At 39.7% G+C, this 19,632-nt stretch overlaps 1 protein-coding gene across 4 annotated transcripts in view; it reads left to right on the plus strand.

Annotated features, from left to right (window-relative positions):
* Positions 1–19,632, plus strand: part of PCSK5 (proprotein convertase subtilisin/kexin type 5) — a 498,339-nt gene that overhangs the window by 176,997 nt on the left and 301,710 nt on the right. For all 4 annotated transcript variants that reach the window (XM_065908244.1, XM_065908247.1, XM_065908246.1 and 1 more), the window contains exon 7: positions 288–460. In XM_065908244.1, the coding sequence (XP_065764316.1) occupies positions 288–460 (173 nt within the window). The remainder of the gene's footprint in view (positions 1–287; positions 461–19,632) is intronic.

Raw genomic sequence — 19,632 nt, forward strand, 5'->3', positions numbered from 1 at the left:
TGCCTAGGTTAGAATGTTTTATACCAATTATGAGTACAAGGAACCTAATGAAGAGAAGTTTAGGGAAGATGGATTGCTTGAGGCTCTCTTCGTCAAGTACTCATTTAAGACAGGGATAACGAGAAGTGAGAGAATGTGGAAACTTAGAAAAAGAGAACAATTGGTAAAGAAGTTTTGATCTTTTACATTACAATATAGTTTCCGTTTAAAAACGCTGCGGTTGAAATATATCTTGGTCTGTTTGGGTAAAGCTTCTAATAGAGTTGCTTCTCCTTTCTGTCTTGAAGGAGTTCGAATGCTGGATGGAGATGTCACGGATATGGTTGAAGCAAAATCAGTGAGCTTCAATCCCCAGCATGTGCACATTTACAGTGCAAGCTGGGGTCCAGATGATGATGGCAAGACTGTGGATGGACCAGCGCCACTCACCCGGCAAGCCTTCGAAAACGGTGTTAGAATGGTAGGGTTTTTTTCATTTTAATTTTATTGGAGTATTGTTTATGTACAATGCTATGTTAGTTCCAGGTGTCCGGCAAAGTGATTCAACTATACATGTTCACATATTCATTCTCTTTTAGATTCTTTTCTCATGCAAGTTATTCCAGAATGCCGAGTAGAGTTCCCTGGTAACCATAAGTTTGTTTTCAGTATCTATAAGTCTGTTTCTGTTTTGTCAATAATCTCATTTGTTTCATTTTTTAAAAAAATTAGATTCCACATATGAGTGAGATTATATGATATTTGCCTTTCTCTGACTTGTTTCATTTAGTATGATAATCTCCAGGTTTATCCCTGTTGTTGCAAATGGCATTATTTCATTTTTTCTGATGGTTCAGTAATATTCTATTATGTATATGTACCACATTTGCTTTATTCTTTCCTTTGTTGGTGGACATTTAGCTTGTTTCTGTGTCTTGGCTATTGTAAACAGTGCTGCAATGAATACTGGGATGCACGTATCCTTTCAGATTATGTTTTTCTCCAGATAGTTTTTCCCAGGAGTGGGATTGCTGGATCATATGATAGTTCAGTATTTAATTGTTTTGGGAACCTCCATGATCTTATCCACAGTGGTTGTGGCAATTTGTATTCCCACCCACAGTGTTGGGGGGGTGGGGTTCTCTCTTTTCTATACCTGCTCCATAATTTGTTGTTTGTAGACTTTTTTAAAAATTATTTTATTTTTATTGAAGGATAATGACTTTACAGAATTTTGGTGTTTTCTGTCAAACCTCAACATCAATCAGCCATAGGTATACATATATCCCCTCCCTTTTGAAACTCCCTCCTATTTCCCTCCCCATCCCACCCTCTAGTTTGATACAGGGCCCCTGTTTTAGTTTCCTGAACCAGACAGCAAATTCCCGTTGGCTATCTGGTTTACATATAGTAATTTAAGTTTCCATATTGCTCTTTATATACATCTCACCCTCTCCTCCCCTCTTCCCATGTTCACAAGTCTATTCCCTACGTCTATCTCTCCATTGCTACCCTGTAAGTAAATTCTTCAGTACCATTTTTCTAGATTTTATGATATTTATCATTCTCTTTCTGACTTCACTCTGTATAATAGGTTCTAGGTTCATCTACCTCATTAGAACTGACTCAAAGGCATTCCTTTTTCTGGCGAGTAATATTCCATTGTGTATATATACCACAACTTCTTTATCCATTCGTCAGTGCACATCTAGGTTGCTTCCATATTCTAGCTGTTGTAAATAGTGCTGCAATGAACAATGGGATGCATGTATCTTTTTCAATTTTGGTTCCCTTAGTGTATATGCCTAGGAGTGGAATTGCTGGGTCATATAGTGGTTTTATTCCTAGGAAAGAAAGAAAGAATAGATATGCAAAGTTAATAGAGATAGATAAAGAAGATTTATATACATTAAAGATTAACTGCAAGGAGAAAAGAATAGCAGGAAAGGCAAACAAAGGAATAAATGTAGAAAAAATATAATAGATTTTAAAAATTAAAAGTTAAAATTATAAAGAAGAGAAAAGAATAAAAGGAAGAAGAAAGAAAAAAAGAAAAAGGGAAAACTTCACAGTACTGCAAAAGCCCAATTTAGAGGCAGAGGTTTATGACAATAAAAAGTGTGACTGAATATACACATATACATATACACCCATAAACAAATGAAAACAGTCCAACAAAAATAAAGTATAATAGATTGACCCAGTAAACAAAGGAAACCAAAAATTGTATCTACCAGTTAAGAACAAAGCTAACTAAAACACAAACTGCGAAGCAAAACTGAAGCAAGGTGCCAATTGGGGAATAAAGCAATGAAAATAAAACTAACAAATATGTTCAGAGGAAAGGAAAGAAAGAAAAGAAAGAATAGATATGCAAAGTTAAACAGAGGTAGATAAAGAATATTTATGTACATTAAAGATTAGCTGCAAGGGGTAAAGAACAGTAGGAAAAACAAATGAAGGAATAAATGTAGAAAAAAATAATAGGTTTAAAAATATTAAAATTAAATTAAAAAAAGAGAAAAGAAAAAAAAGGGAAAACTCCACAGGAATGCAAAAGCCCAATGTAGAGGCAGAGGTTTATGAGAACAATTAAAATTGTGACTGAGGAAAAAAAAGCTCAAAAGCGTAGTTAGATTTTATAATGCCATTAAAATTGACAACTACAACAGAGGGGGAAAAGGAAAGGAAAGAAAAAGAAAAAATATCCAAAAGAATCTACAGAACAAGTGAAAACATAGGAATAATAAATGTTTTCCTTGAGTCACTGCTGTCAGGATCCTTTCCCTCGCTGGGAGTCACAGCCCACCTCACCTCCCTAGGAAGCCCTCCAACTCTGCGCTGGTCTCTGGCCCTGCTGTGGGGGCAGCGCAGACTCTAATCTGGTCCTGCTCCTGTGTGTTCTTGCCTCCAATGTCTACAGCTGTCAGAACTATAGGGTGTTTCCTCTTGTGGGAGCTCTCAGTGACCTTTCATATATTCCATAGACACAGAGTTCCTGCCCAGTTGATCGTGTGGCTTTAATCTGCAGCTTGTACAGCTGGTGGGAAGGTTTGGGGTCTTCTTCCTTAGCTACACTGCCCCTAGATTTCAATTGTGGTTGTATTTCCACCTCTGAATGTGGGTTGTCCATTGGGGTTTGCTCCTGAGGCTGCCTTGGAGGACTTGGGTTTGCCCCTGTGAGGGCCAGGGGTGGAGATGGTGCAACTGCTTGGGTCACAGGGGTTCTGGCAGCACCAGGTACTCAGGGGAGTTGGCGGCTAGAGCAGCAGGAAATACAGCGCTCTAGCAGGGGATGCATATTAAAAAGCAGAGACATTACTTTGCCAACAAAGGTCCGTCTAGTCAAAGCTATGGTTTTTCCAGTAGTCATGTATGGATGTGAGAGTTGGACTATAAAGAAAGCTGAGTGCCAAAGAATTGATGCTTTTGAACTGTGGTGTTGGAGAAGACTCTTGAGAGTCCCTTGGACTACAAGGAGATCCAACCAGTCCATCCTAAAGCAGATCAGTCCTGGGTGTTCATTGGAAGGACTGATGCTGAAGCTGAAACTCCAGTACTTTGGCCACCTGATGCAAAGAGCAGACTCACTGGAAAAGACCCTGATGCTGGGAAATATTGAGGGCGGGAGGAGAAAGGGGCGACAGAGGATGAGATGGTTGGATGGCATCACTGACTCAATGGACATGGGTTTGGGTGGACTTCGGGAGTTGATGATGGACAGGGAGGCCTAGCGTGCTGTGGTTCATGGGGTTGCAAAGAGTCATACATGACTGAGCAACTGAACTGAACTGAGAAGGATATGGTGACCAGTATTGGCCAATACGCTCCAGTATTCGTGCCTGAAGAACCCCCCGACAGAGAAGACTGGCAGACCACAGTCTGCTGCTGCTGCTAAGTCCCGTCAGTCGTGTCCAACTCTGTGTGACCCCGTCTACGGGGATGCAAAAAGTTGGACACGACTGAAGCTACCCTGCACGTGTAGATGCAAGATTTTTTTTTGCCTGTGGCAGCTCTGCCCAGTGAGAGTTGAGCATGAAGGTGGCACAGCTGCTTGGCTTGCAGGGACCCTGGCAATACAAAGTGTGCAGGGACACGGACTGCCTCCATTCCAGGAATTATGGCTCTATCTGAGTCTTTTTTCGAGCTTCTTGTAGCTGGGGATCAGAAGGCCTCTTTGGCCAGTCTTCTCCATAGCTCTGCCCGTTCAGGCACTTAGAGGGCTCCCTCTCCTGGGGTCTTTCTCTGTTGCTCAGAGCCTCAGGCACATGCAGGGGCCCCCGTGGCTGGGGTCCTACTCTCTGGTTCGGTGCGTCAGGCATTTTAAGGTGCACCCTGGGTGGGGTCCTATTCTGTAGTTTGGTGCATCGGTCACCTAAAGGAGCACCCTGGGTGAGGTCCTACTCTAGTTCAGTGCATCATGCATTTGATGGGCCAGCCTCTCAGTTGCCCAGCTGGGGATGCTGGTGAGCCAGGAGAGAGGCTATGGTGATGGCTCCACCCCCTACATGTGACTCAGCAGCATCACCTTGCTTCCACGGCTGCCTGGCTTTCCTCCACAGGCATTTCGCACCACAGTCTCCTCCCTCACATCCCCTCAATCTGTCTCTCCACAATCAGCAGCAGTCCTCGCCCTGGGACTACTCCACAGTCCCTAAATTCCAGCTCCCAGCCGCTGTGCCTTCCAGAAGACCCACATCCCTGTCCGGGATATGTTTGGCTGTGGCAAGGACTGTCTGATTCTCATTCCATTTAGGCTGCCACAGATCAGCTGTTTCACTCTCAGCCTTACATGTTTCTCCTCTGACTCAGACGGTTGCCCCACTGTGGGGATCGGACCCCTGCTTCAGTTCCCCCACCCTCAAGGGGAGGTCCAGCCCAACTAACCCTCCTGTTTCTCCCCCTAGTTCCTTTGTCCTACCGAGTTTTGCGTGGTTCTATATATTCTTTTCCACCGGTCAGTTACTCCTGTCTGTTCTTCACTGGTGTTCTGCATGCACTTCTGTGTCTGAAGGTGTATTCCTGATGTATCTGTGGAGAGAGATGTAATCCACGTCCACCTACTCCTCTGCCATCTTGTTCTCCTGTTTGTAGGCTTTTTAATGATGACATTGTGACTGGTATGAGGCGATGCCTCATTCTCTGACAATTAGTGATGTTGAGCATCTTTTGATGTGCTATTTGGCCATTTGTATATCTTCTTTGGAGAAATGTCTTTTTTAGATCTTCTGCTCAATTTTTGATTGGGTTGTTTGGGCTTTTTTAACATAGAGCTGCATGAGCTCTTTGTGTATTTTAAAAGACCTCAGTTCAAACTGTGTTGCTTGGTGATCATGAAGCCTCCTCTGAAATGGGTTTCCAGTTCTCCCAACTAGAGGAATGGATGGAGCTCTAGGCTGAGTCAGTAGACAGGATTGGGTGTCATATCTGTCCTGCAAATAAGCTAAGGGTTAAAGAGTTGCCTCTGATAAGAACAGAGGTATATTTGGATGCTTAGATTTGTTCAAGGAAAATATTTATTAATATGAATATTAACATCACCATTATTGTTGTTCAGTTGCTGAAGTTGTGTACGACTCGGTGACCCCATGGATTGCAGCACACCAGGCTTCCTCGTCCTTCTTTATCTCCTGCAGTTTGCTTGGGTTAATGTCCATTGAATCAGTGATGCCATCCAACTATCTCATCCTCTGTTGGCCCCTTCTACTTTTCCCCTCAATCTTTCCTAGCATCAGAGACTTGAGTCAGCTCTTCGTATCAGGTGGCCAAAGTATTGGAGCTTCAGGATCAGTCCTTCCAATGAATAGTCAGGGTTGATTTCCTTTAGGATTGACTGGTTTGATCTCTTTGCTGTCCAAGAGACTCTCAAGAGTCTTCTCCAGCACCATAGTTCGAAAGCCTCAATTCTTCAGCACTCAGCCTTCTTTATGGTCCAGCCCTCCTATCCATACATGACTACTGCAAACACCATAGTTTTGACTATACAGACCTTTGTTGGTAAAATGATGTCTCTGCTTTTTCATACACTGTCTAGGTTTGTCATAACTTTTTTCCCAAGGAGCAAGGGTCTTATAATACTGTGGCTGCAGTCACCAAACACAGTGATTCCGGAGCCCAAGAAAATAAAATCTTTCACTGTTTCCACTGTTGCCCCATGTATTTACAATGAAGTGATGGGACAAGATGCTATGATCTTCATTTTTGAATGTTGAATTTTAAGGCAGTTTTTTTGACTCTCCTCTTTGACTTTCATCAAGTGACTCTAATTTCTCTTCACTTTCTGCCATTAGAGTGGCATCATCTGAATATTTGAGGTTGATGATATTTCTCCTGGCAGTCTTGATTCCAGCTTGTGAGTCATCCAGCTTGGCATTCTGCATGGTGTACTCTGCATAGAAGTTAAACACAGTGACAATATACAGCCTTGATGTACTCCTTTGCCAATTTTGAAACAGTCCATTGTTCCATGTCTGGTTTTAACGTGTTGCTTTTTAACCTGCATACATGTTTCTCAGGAGGCAGGCAATTTGGTTGGTATTCCCATCTCTATAGGAATTTTTCAAATTGTTGAGATCCACACAGTCAAAGGCTTTAGCGTAGTCAATAAAGCAGAAGTAGGTGTGTTTTTGAAATTCTGTTGTTTTCTGTATGATCCAGTAGATGTCAGCATTTTGATCGCTGGTTCCTCTGCCTTTTCTAAATCCATCTTGTACATCTGGTAGTTCTTAGTTCACATATTGCTGAAGCCTAGCTTGAAGGATTTTTAGCATAATATTGCTAGCATGTGAATTGAGTGCAATTCTGTGGTAGTATGAACATTCTTTGGCATTGCCTTCCTTTGGGATTAGAAGGAAAACTTTTTTTCCAGTCCTGTGGCCACTGCTGAGTTTTCCATATTTGTTGGCATATTGAGTGCAGCACTTTCAAATCATCATCTTTTAGGATTTGAAATAGCTCAACTGGAATTCCATCACCTCTGCTAGCTTTGTTTGTAGCAATGCTTCCTAAGGCCCAGTTGACTTCACACTCCAGGATGACTGGCTCTAGGGGAGTGACCACACCATCGTGGTTATCTGGATCATTAAGACCTTTTTAAGGTAGTTCTTCTGTGTGTTCTTGTCATCTCTTCTTAATATCATCTGCTCTGTTAGGGCCTTGCCATTTTTCTTCTTTATTGTGCCCGTCTTAGTCTTAAATGTTCCCTGGTATCTCCAGTTTTCTTGAAGAGATCTTTAGTCTTTCCCATTCTATTGTTTTCCTCTCTTTGTTTACATTGTTCACTTAGAGAGCTTTTATAATCTCATCTCACTATTCTCTGGAATTCTGCGTTCAGTTGGGTGTATCTTTCCCTGTCTCCTTTGCCTTTCACTTCTCTTCTTTTCTCAGCTATTTGTAAGCCCTCCTCAGACAACCACTTTGCCTTCTTGCATTTTTTTTTCTTGGGGATGGTTTTGGTCACCACCTCCTATACAGTGTCCTCCTCTGTCCATAGTTCATCAGGCACTCTGTCTATCAGATCTAATCACTTGGAATCAGTTCATCACCTCCACTGTATAATCATATTGGATTTGACTTAGGTCATACCTGAATGGCCTAGTTGTTTTCCCTACTTTCTTCAGTTTAAGCCTGAATTTTGTGCTAAGGAGCTAGTCATCTGAGCCACAATCAGTATCAGGTTTTGCTTTTGCTGACTGTGTAGTAGTACTCATCAATATGTTAATTTTTAATTTGGATGATCGAGAATTAGAGGTGTTGAAACCCCCCAGCTGGTGTTGATGGATCGTCGCACAACACCCTTCTGTGCATTTCCCTTGTGTAGTCCTCTCCCTCTATCCCAGGACAAAGCTTTACCTCTTTCCCAGAACAAAATTATTTTTATGCTATTCCCACATTCCCTAACCAGGCAGCTTAACTCATCATCATTTTCTTGATTTCACTAAAGAATTCATTGACCATGCCTCCCCTAATTCTAATTTAACTAGAACCATAAAATTTAATATAATACAATATCTGTTTCAAATTATAGATCTTAAGAAATACTGTTTTATTTAAATTAAATAAAGATTAAGGGATACTTGTAATATTCCATCAAAAGCAACTCCTTTCTCCTTCTCACTGTGAATGGAGCATTGGGTAACTTAAAGCATACATTTTTTTACTTTATTTTTTTAAAAGTTATTGAAGTATTGTTGAGAAATGATATTATATATGTTGCAAGTATATAGTATAGTGATTCACAGTTTTTAAAGGTTATACTCATTTATGGCTATTGCAAAATATTGGTTATCTTCCCCATGTTGTGCAGTATGTCCTTGTAGCTTATTTTATACTTAATAATTTGTACCTCTTAATTCCTTTCCCCTATATTGCCCCTCCCCTCTTCCCGCTCCTGACTGGTAACCACTAGTTTGTTCTCTACATGTGTGAGTTTAAAGCACACATTTTAATCATGTTCATGTTAGGCCATTGTTAACCTGGGCCTGACCTCTTTTTGCTTCCTCATCTCTGTTTACTTTTTTGGAATTTAATCATTCACCACTCTTTTATTACTATTACTGAAATATATTTCATTTACCATATTGTGTTATTCAGGTATACAGCAAAGTGATTCAGCTACATATATATTTTTTACTTTATCTTCCATTATAGATTATTATAAGATATTGAACATAGTTTCCCATGCTATATAGTAAATCCTTATTGCTTACCTATTTTATGTATAGTAGTCTACTAATGCGCTTCCCTGGTGGTTGAGTGGTAAAAAATCCACTTGCCAATGCAGGAGATGTTAGTTCAACCTCTGGGTCAGGAAGGTCCCCTGGAGAAGAAAATGGCAACCCACCCCAGTACTGTTGCCTGGGAAATCCCATGGACAGAGCAGCCTGGCGGGCTACAGTCCATGGGGTCACGGAAGAGTCAGATATGACTTAGCAACTGAACAACGCCAACAAGTCTGTTTATCTCGTCCTCCTGATTTATCCCTCCCCCTCCCTCTCCCATTTGGTGACCACAGGTTTGTTTTCTGCGTCCGCGAAGCATCCTCCACTCTCACTACCCAGTAGCCACGTAGTGCTTTCTCTGCAGTGTGTGGTCCTTCCCGCTCTCTGATGACCTACAGCTCTATAGACAAATCCTATCTGACCATCGAACTGCAGCTGAACTGCTACCTCTTCCCAGAAGCCTTCTCACTGCCCAAACTAGAATTAAGTATATGCAATCTCCACCCTGTCTTCCCTGTACTTTGTATCCTTCCTGGTGGTATGTATAGTCTGTATCGTATTGCGCTCTTTATCAGGTAGTTTTGCATGTATCTTTCTCACTAAATAATAGGTTCTTGAAGAGTAGAGCTTGTACTCTATGTACCTTTATGGGCTTTCCAAACCCATAAGAAAGAAAGTGAAGTCGCTCAGTCGTGTCCGACTCTTTGCGACCCCATGGACTGTAGTCTACCAGGCTCCTCCATCCGTGGGATTTTCCAGGCAAGAGTACTGGAGTGGGTTGCCATTTCCCATAAAGTACGTTGAATTCTAGTGAATACTCAGCGAATGTTTGTTGAATCTAATTTAATCACTGAGCAATATGTTAACCATAGGGTTATTATAAATCCAGACCTAATTTGAAGCAGTGAAGTGCATGCAGTTAATGTTGCCGCTGGAGTACAAATAATTATCATTCTTTCATCTTTGTGGGATTGGTGTTAGGGTTTTAATCGGAAGACTGGACTAAGCCATCTCCGGGTTATTTTGAAAGAGCCTGGAGGAAAATCTTCTGTACTTGTTCTGTATGCACTTTCTAACTGTAGTTCAGGTTTGGTTTAGACTTTCCTAGCTCTGTCAATTTTCAGCTACATTAGAACCCTTTGAAACAATAGGATAATGTTCTACATTGTTACATAGACTTTTCCTTTCAGGGTTGCCTGAACACCAAATAAATGTACTCTGAGTAATCTGGTGATATTATTACCAAAGCTCTGGACTGCACATTATTATTCTCTGCGTGTATCATTAATGGAATGGTTATTCAGGTTAAATTAGTCATGTTTAGTTCATACTTCGTTTTCAACTGTTTGTATCTAGCATTTAACACAATAACGAACTATCTGAAATTTCTCATTAAAATGGATCGACCTATGTCAGTAATACACAAAGCCTCATGAATATGTCCATATATAGAGAGAATGTCCTGTATTCAGTAGCTGTCATTGAATCACATGGTGTGGACCCCTAGTTTTCAATTTTATTTTTGCTAGTGAATCTTTCATTCATTGAAAGTCTTAACTGGAAGCCTAATATAGAAAACAAACACAAATGTGATATGTTGATTGAAGAAGAAAAGAGCAAAGATTATAAACAAGATGATCTGAGGAAACTAGCAAACATATAGGAAGATTATATTCAGAAATGAATAATTTGGAAAAATTATTCTGTACTCATCATTACTTATAAAAGTAACCCATGCCTGTTACAATGATCATTGCTGTAACAATCAAATTCAAATAGATTTCCTATCCAACTAGAACACTATTGCTAAGCGTATGGGCTAAATCTTTCCATACTCTATCCACATTCATATGCCAAATGGGGGTCATATGTCTGTACATGTTGCTGTTTTCACCTCACAGTGCAGCATGGATATCCATCTGGGGCATTCCATAGGATGGGACTCATTTATTTTCATTTTTCAAAATTTTGGGAGTATGGAAATCCCATAGTTTATTCAACTTTCCATGGAGGACCTTTCAAGGTTTTAATCTGGAAAAACAAGGAATTTGGCTTTAAAACAAACCATTTATTATACTTTTAGAGTTAAGATAGTAACGAAATAAATAATTCTTATAAAGAACAAATTATTCTAACTCTCAGCATTGCATATCTAATTATGGAAAGGCAGTGGCGACTCATTTAAATGTGATAAGATCAGCATGAAAGGGTTTTCATGTGTTTAATGCACATGGGGCTTGGGACTGAGTCTAGAGCTGAGTCTAGGATTTGTCATTTACTGCTCCCTGACCTGATTTACATCAAATTACCTCTCTACTTCCATTTCCTCATCTATAGTAGGGCAATAATGGCATTTACTTACAAAGATGTTATGAGTACTAAGTGAGATGATAATGCATATAGAGCAATTGACCCAATGCCTGGAACACAACAGGTGCTCAAGAAATACCATATATATGTTTTTCCTTTTTTTTTTTTTTTTTTCGGAAAGGAGATCTTGTCCTTCTATAAAACTTTGTATATATTCTCAATCCCCCATTCTTTTCTCCCATACCATTTCCACACTGTGGAGTTTTAGATGATCTGTTTACTTACTTGTAGTGGTAGGTTATAAAAGTCAGTATAGACTTTTTGAGTTCTATAATGTCGTTATTGTTCTTCCTATGTCTATCAGTTCAGTTCAGTCACTCAGTCGTGTCCAACTCTTTGCGACCCCATGAACCACAGCACACCAGGCCTCCCTGTCCATCACTAACTCCCAGAGTTTACTCAAACCCATGTCTAACGAGTCAGTGATGTCATCCAACCATCTCATCCTCTGTCGTCCCCTTCTCCTCCTGCCCCCAATCCCTCCCAGCATTAGGGCTTTTTCCAATGAGTCAACTCTTCACGTGAGATGGCCAAAGTACTAGAATCTCAGTTTCAGCATCAGTCCTTCCAGTGAACACCCAGGACTGATCTCCTTTAGGATGCACTGGTTGGATCTCCTTGCAGTCTAAGGGACTCTCAAGAGTCTTCTCCAACACCATAGTTCAAAAGCATCAATTTTTTGGTGCTCAGCTTTCTTTATAGTCCAACTCTCACATCCATGCTAACCTTCAATTTTACTTGCCTTATAATAGTTCATCTTTAATTTCATTAAGATAGCCTATCAGTATACAGATTCATTTCAGTTATCTATGATTGTGGCTTGAATTATTTCCCAAAGGCTGTTTCTCTAAATATCTTTGACTATATAATTTATTACTTTGAAAGTCGTATATTAGACCGTCTTTTCCAAGTAAAAATACTCATTCTTCCATTATCAGGCATCAAATGAAATAGTAAAATTTATATTCTTTGGGATTATTTTAATTTGTGCTCTTTATATAGCATTGTCAAATATATGGAAAATAATTGGATAGTTATGTAAAATTAGATTAGAGAGCACAATAACAAAAGAAATAAGTGATATATTGGCTGAATGATTTAAGGAATGAGGGAATAAATGAGTAATAAAATAATTCCTTCAAGGAACCAGTTGGAAAACCATGTGGCAATTTAAAGACACTGTAACTTATTACAGTTTTACCTACATCATCTACAAAGTACAGGAATTGGAATTTCTTTTTTTATTAAGCTTAGTGAACTTTCACACTGTAGATAAAAGAGAGAAGAAAACATCTAAGTTTTTTATGTAATGCCTAAAAGTTTCCCCATTCTAGCAATAAGACAAAACAAACATAGAAACTATCAAGACTGTTGAGCTAAGGCTAAGAGTTATGAATGAAGTTAAACTGATTACTAGGGGTGGTGGGCTGGGGAAGAATGGTTTAGTTAGGGAGGACAGGGAGTCATCTTTGAGGAGGAGGCAATATATGAATGGAGACCTACATGATAAGAAGCCAGTCAGGTCAATAGATGTAAAATGAATGTTCTCTGCAGAAGGGACAGCAAGAGCCAAAAAGCACCCTGAGTGGGGAATGATTAGGGTGGATTTCCATCACAGAATGTTTATTTGGGTGTTGGGAGCTACAGGAGCAGAAAGAAGGCAATAAGAGGTGGCCACAGATGTGGGCAGGAGGCTAGCTCAGCAGGGCCTCCTAAACCATGGAGGGTGTTTGCCTTTTAATCCCATAGAGAAAGCAGTGGAGGTTTTCAGCAGAGTAGCAGCCTGATGGAAGACACAATTTGAAAACATCACTGCTGTGTAGAGAATGGACTGCAGGTGGGGTGAGGGGTGGGAGGGCAAGAGAGGAAGGTTGAAATGGTCCAAGAAGGAGTTGTTAATGAGGTGGACTAGGGTGACAGCAGTACCAAGACATCTGGAGAAACTGGTGGCAAGAGAAAAGACTAAGGATCAAGAAAGATTTTTCACAAAGGAGATAAGTTTTGCCCAGGGAGGCCAAGTATTGATTGCATTCTTTACTTCTGCTTGCTAATCAAAATATAGCAAATATTGAATTTCAAAGTGCTCTCTTTTTTTTACTCTAAATATTTGACCTGGTAAAATGGAACACTGTTTTCAAAGACTTTAACAAAATCAGAATTGATTCAATTTATCGCCCCTTTAGAATTAATGTGCCAGAATTGCTTAAGAGAAACCATGTCACAGTTGACAACTTACTCTTTCTCTTAAAGATGTTAATAACACTTTATTTGATGCTAAGGGGCCATAAAATTGAATGTAAGAATTAGAGTTATGTAATTTGGGCTGCATGAAAATAATAATAACATTTGCCAGTCTATTATATTTTACACACTCTCCTAAGCCCTAAAATAGATAGTGTTTAATCTTCGCAATAATCTCATAAATATTCTCAATTTTGTAGAACATAGATAGCATAGCTAAAGAAGTCAGAATGCAGGCTTCGATGAACTAATAATTTTGCTGTTAAAATGCTGCACTCCGTATGTCAGCAAATTTGGAAAACTCAGCAGTGGCCACAGGACAGAGAAAGGTCAGTTCTCATTCCAATCCCAAAGAAAGTGCAAATGCCAAAGAATGTACAAACTACCATACAGTTGCACTCTTTTCACATGATAGCAAAGTTCTGTTCAAAATCCATCAAGATAGGCTTCAGCAGTATGTGAACTGAGAACTTCCAGATATACAAGCTGGGTTGAGAAAAGGCAGAGGAACCAGAGATGAAATTGCCAACTTTCTTTGGATCATAGAGAAAGCCAGGGAATTCCAGAAAACATCTACTGCTCTTTCATTGACTACACTAAAGCCTTTGACTGTGTGGATCACAACAAACTGTGGAAAATTCTTAAAGAGATGGGAATACCAGACCACCTTACCTGTCTCCTGAGACACTTGTATGCAGGTCAAGAGGTAACAGTTGGAACTGAACATGCAACAGTGGACTGGTTCAAGAATGAAAAAGGAGAATGTCAGGGCTATGTATTGTCACATTGCTTTTTAACTTATATGCAGAGTATATCATGCAAAATACCAGGCTGGATAAATCACAAGCTGGACCCAAGATTGCTGGGAGAAATATCAACAACCTCAGATATGCAGATGATACCACTCTAATGGCAGAAAGCTAAGATAAGCTAAAGAGCCTCTTGCTGGGGGTGAAAGAGGAGAGTGAAAAAGCTGGCTTGAAACTGAACATTCAAAAAACTAAGATCATGGCATCCAGTCCCAGCAGTTCATGGCAAATAGAAGGGGGGAAAGTGGAAACAATGACACATTTTATTTTCTTGGGCTCCAAAATCACCGTGGATGGTGACTGCAGCCATGAAATTAAAAGACACTTATTCCTTGGAAAGAAAGCTATGACAAACCTAGACAAAGTGTTAAAAAGCAGAGTCCATGGCTTTGCTCCATGGACTTCAAGGAGATTAAACCAGTCAATCCTAAAGGAAATCAACCCTTAATATTCATTGGAAGGATAGATGCTAATCCTCCAATACTTTGGCCACCTGATGCAAAGAGCTGAATCATTGGAAAAGACCCTGATGCTGGGAAAGATTGAAGGCAAAAGGAGAAGGGAGCGGCAGAGGATGAGATGGTTAGATAGCATCACTGACTCGGACATGAATTTGAGCAAATTCTGGGAGATAGTAAAGGACAGGAAAGCCTGGCATGCTGCAGTTCATGGGGTCATAAAGAGTCAGATACAACTTAGCGACTGAACAACAGCAAAGAAGTTAGAATGTGGGCCTCAACAAACTAGTAGTTTTGTGTGTTATTTTTATACTGTTTGGTGCATCTAACCTTGTCCCTTCATCTGTGTCCACATGTTTAAGCTTTTCTCCTGTTACCATGGCAAATTAACTGCTCTTCTTCCTTAGTCTGCTTCCTCTATTTCTTCACTGAACCCCTTTCCTTCTCACCTCATCAATGACATGGCTCAGTCAACTATCTCTTCTTTCATCTTTAGAACTTCTCTCTCAACTTATTATCGCCATCCACAGACATTCATATGGCTAAAAGGAAAGAGGAAAATCTATCTCTGGTGTCCTTGTGCATGCGTGCGTGTTCAGTCGCTCAGTCGTGTCCAACTCTGCAACCCCATCTGTAGCCCATCAGGCTCCTCTGTCCATGGAATTCTACAGACAATAATACTGGAGTGGGTAGCAATTCCTTTCTTCAGGGGATCTTCCCAACCCAGAGATAGAACCCATGTCTTCTGCATTGCAGGTAGATTCTTTACCGTCTAAGCCACCAGGGAAACCCTTCCAATAGTTCCCTTTTTTTTTCACTTTAAAACAAAATTCCTTGAAACTGTAGTCCATACTTGCCCTCTACAACCTCATTTTTTCCTGTTATCTGGAAAACCATGGCATCTGGACTCTGCCCCATCCTTCCACTAAAGCTGTTCTTATCAAGTCAGTTCAGTCACTCGGTTGTGTCCGACTCTTCGTGACCCCATGGACCACAGCACGCCCGGCTTCCCTGTCCATCACCAACTCATGGAGTTTGCTCAAGCTCATGTCCATCGAGTTGGTGATGCCATCCAACCATCTCATTCTCTGTCGTCCCCTTCTCCACTTGCCTCCAATCTTTCCCAGCATCAGGGTCTTTTTAAATGAGTCAGTTCTTCTCATCAGGTGGCCAAAGTATTGGAGTTTCAGCTTTAATATCAATCCTTCCAATGAATATTCAGGCCTGATTTCCTTTAGGATGGTCTGGTTTGATCTCCTTGCTGTCCAAGGGACTCTCAAGAGTCTTCTCCAACACCATAGTTCAAAAGCATCAATTCTTTGGTGCTCAGCTTTCTTTATAGTCCAACTGTCACATCCATACACGAGTAATGGAAAAACCATAGCTTTGACTAGGTGGACCTTTGTCGGCAAAGTAATGTCTCTGCTTTTTAATATGCTCTCTAGGTTTGTCATAGCTTTTCTTCCAAAGAGGAAGTGTCTTTTAATTTCATGGCTACAGTCACCATCTGCAGTGATCTTGGAGCCCAAGAAATTAAGGTCTGTCACTGTTTACATTGTTTCTCCATCTATTTGCCAAGGAGTGATGGGACCATATGCCATGATCTTCATTTTTTGAATGTTGAGCCAGCTTTTCACTCACCTCATCAAGGTCACAGTTAAACCCAGTACTCTGAGTTCTTATCTAAAGTCCTGACAAGGAGGCCTGACTGGTTCTTTCCATCCACAGTATATCACATATGCATTCCAACTCATCAGAACCCCTTCTTGGCAATTTTTATTCTTCCTTCTGTGTAGTAGATTTACTTACCACATTGCTTGTCTCTTCCATAAAGATCCAGAGTTTGACTGTTTTGTTCTGTAGTATATCTCAAGTACCCAAAACAGTGTCTTGCACTCAGTAGGTGTTTAGTGAATGAATGTATGAATGACTTCCATGCCCACTTGCTACATATATTGAGTTAATTTGCTTAAGGATAACACTTGCATTGTTTTTGGTTAGTATTTTGGAAGTGAATTATTACACATGGTATAGTCTAGTGATTACTGGACCCAGACTGCATTCAAACTCTACTGAGTTCTGATACCTTGCCCTTTTCAAGTCAGTTATTCTCGCTGAGTATCAGTTTGTTCCTCTCTACAATGGAGCTAAATGCTAGTAATTGCTTTGTAGAACTATTATGAGGATTATAGGATTAATGTCTGTAAACTACTCAGCAGAGTTCCTGGAACATAAGAGTCTCTAAATTATGTTATGAATCTTAATCATTATCATTACTAAAATGGCGAGAGTAATAAAAGTAAAATACCAATTAATCACGTGAAATATTATAAAAAATTTTTCTTGTTCCAAATTTCTGGGTTTAATCAATTTCATATTGCTGAATGATCCTTAGGGAAGGTAAATATATAATCCTGAGATTTCTATTAGGGAGTGACCAAAATAAATGGAAGAAAACGGAAGGGTATTTTCTAAAGCTTTTCCAAAATCACTAATAAAATGCTAAAAAGGGGGACAAATAGAGGGATTTTGCTATCAAATACACGAGAAATACCACTTATTATATGCTTCCTTTATAAATTTAAAAGCATATTAAAAGCTTTGAGAAGTCCTCCAATAGAAAGGTATGTTTGTTTATTTAATCAGTGTTCTAAACTCTAACCACAAGGAAGCTTTTCTTTTCATGACCTCTTTTGACTTGCTATTAAATTTCATTTTAAATTCTTTAGAACTGCTTTGTGAACGTTCAACTAATCTTAGTAGACATTTAGAGTCAGAATGTTAGAATGGAAATAATTGTAGTGACTGAGTTGCTTTTACCAACATTTATGTATGTATTTACTTTATGTTACTGATATTCACCCAGTCTCCCTTCCTGAAACTTGTCATTTCCCCTTTCCTTCATTCTAGTCATGTAATAAGTCTTTCTTTCCTGTCCTGCTTCTGAAAAGTCCATGGAATCTGGCCTCTTGTCCTTAGAACCAACATTTCTCATACAGGCTTTGGCAATAGCATGATTTCAAAACTTCCATCCTCCCAGCTCAAGCGTCAACTTTCAATTCAGCATGCACACCAAAGCCGAAGTACTTTTATATGTACATCTTTACATTCGTCTTTTCTTTATAAAACTCATCACTTCTCCCTGCGACCAACAAGGAACATTCTAAGCTTCTTAGAGGGCACATAGGGTCTCTCTCAATTTTTGCAGGAGTCCCAGAATCAAAATCTTGAGAAAGGATAGTTTTAAAAAGTTGCTCTCATTCAAATGGATACTATTTCACTTACCATGGTATCCTTTGACTTGACTCCTTGGTATGACTGGCAAAGACTCCTCTCAGAGAAAACTCTTGGCTTCATCTGCCCAGACAGTTCTAAATAACAAGCGATTTTATAAAATGAGTGAGTTGATTGACAGTGTTTTAGGGATAGGTGACCCAAGATTTGAGCTAATCGCCTAAAGTTGTCTTCAATTGACTCCATTCATTCATTCATTTCTTACTGTCTTCAGGAAACACTCACTGGTGCTTTGGCTCCAAGCACTTTGCTAGGTGCTAGTGAAAGGTGAATAACAGTCAGGACTTGTCTTTGGGGAGCTCACCATATAATGATGAATAAAAGTTCTAAATTAAGTGCCGACAGACTCCCAGATCTATTAAACAATAAGAACAGGATAAAAACACCCCATAACAAAACTTACTGCCTTGCAGTCATATTTTTTGCTCTGTTTGGATTATTAAACTATAATAATACATTTGATATTCATCAGCAGGTATCTAATGCATTGACAGTTTTGAAATTTCCTGACAAGTGTTTGTAATAATATCCTTTAGAAAACAAGCAAGAAAGCCTAGAATTAAATCTTTTTCTTTTCTCATAATCGGAAAACCCTATATTGGGGTTACCAGTACTTCCCTGATTATTTTACTCAAGAACTGTTTTTTCATTGTTCACTATATATCAAGCAATGATTTGACATTTAGCTTAATCTTTTGTCTGGAGAAATCATGTAGTTCACCGTAGATATTGTAGAAGTGTGACTTACAGTGTTTGCTTTGCCATTTTGTCTACACAAGTGTACTTTCAATTCCAGGTTCTTTTTATTTGAGCTTTTTAGGCTTTGGGATTATCAATTAAAACATGCCAAGGATTTCATACAGACCCAGTGTCAAGGATGGGGAACACAAGTAGTTGAAATCAGCATCAGTGGCCTCTCGTCTCCCTGTTGGAACAGTGGCCTGCATCCCATCCTCACTCTGCTCTCAGGAGTCCAGAGGGAAACCGGGACATTTGATGAACATCTATTGGCATATGTCAGGCTGTTGAGTCTGTTGTGAAGCCTCTGATTAGTATATCTCCTTTCTATCATCAATTTTCTTCTCAATTCACCAGATTTTACAACTGATTGAATATTTGGAATACTTGCTGAAAGCACAAGTTTGCTTTATTATCACACATTGTCTCATTTATACACATGTGCATATGTACACACACACACACACACACACACACTTCTTCACCTTAAAGGAATATGTTCACCACAACAGAAGAGATATAATGACCTTATATAATAAAGCAGTAATAATTGCTCAGTTGTGTCTGACTCTTTGTGACCCCATGGACTATACAGTCCATGGAATTCTCCAGACCAGAATGTTAGAGTGGGTAGCCATTCCCTTCTCCAGGGTATCATCCCAACCCAGGGATTGAACCCAGGTCTCCTGCATTGCAGGTGGATTCTTTAGCAGCTGAGCCACCAGGGAAGAGCCCCATAATCATAATAAAATTAACCAGTTCCTCTTGGAAAGGATATGTTTTTATCCAATACACACCCAGGTGTAGCAGACTTGGTACCAGTTTGCATTTTAATAAATGACAGATTGCTGTGAAATTAGTTGGCAAATGATGTAAAACTTTGAAATAAAATATGGGTAGGCAAAGACAGACAGGGGAGCTTTTTTTTTTTACCGGTTCCACTTCAGGAAATTTGACTTTAACTGGAGTTTGTTTTAAAAATTCTCCCCTAAAAAAAAAAATAAAAATAAATAAATAAATAAA

Source organism: Muntiacus reevesi, chromosome 17, assembly GCF_963930625.1.
Source record: "Muntiacus reevesi chromosome 17, mMunRee1.1, whole genome shotgun sequence".
Taxonomy (NCBI): domain Eukaryota; kingdom Metazoa; phylum Chordata; class Mammalia; order Artiodactyla; family Cervidae; genus Muntiacus; species Muntiacus reevesi.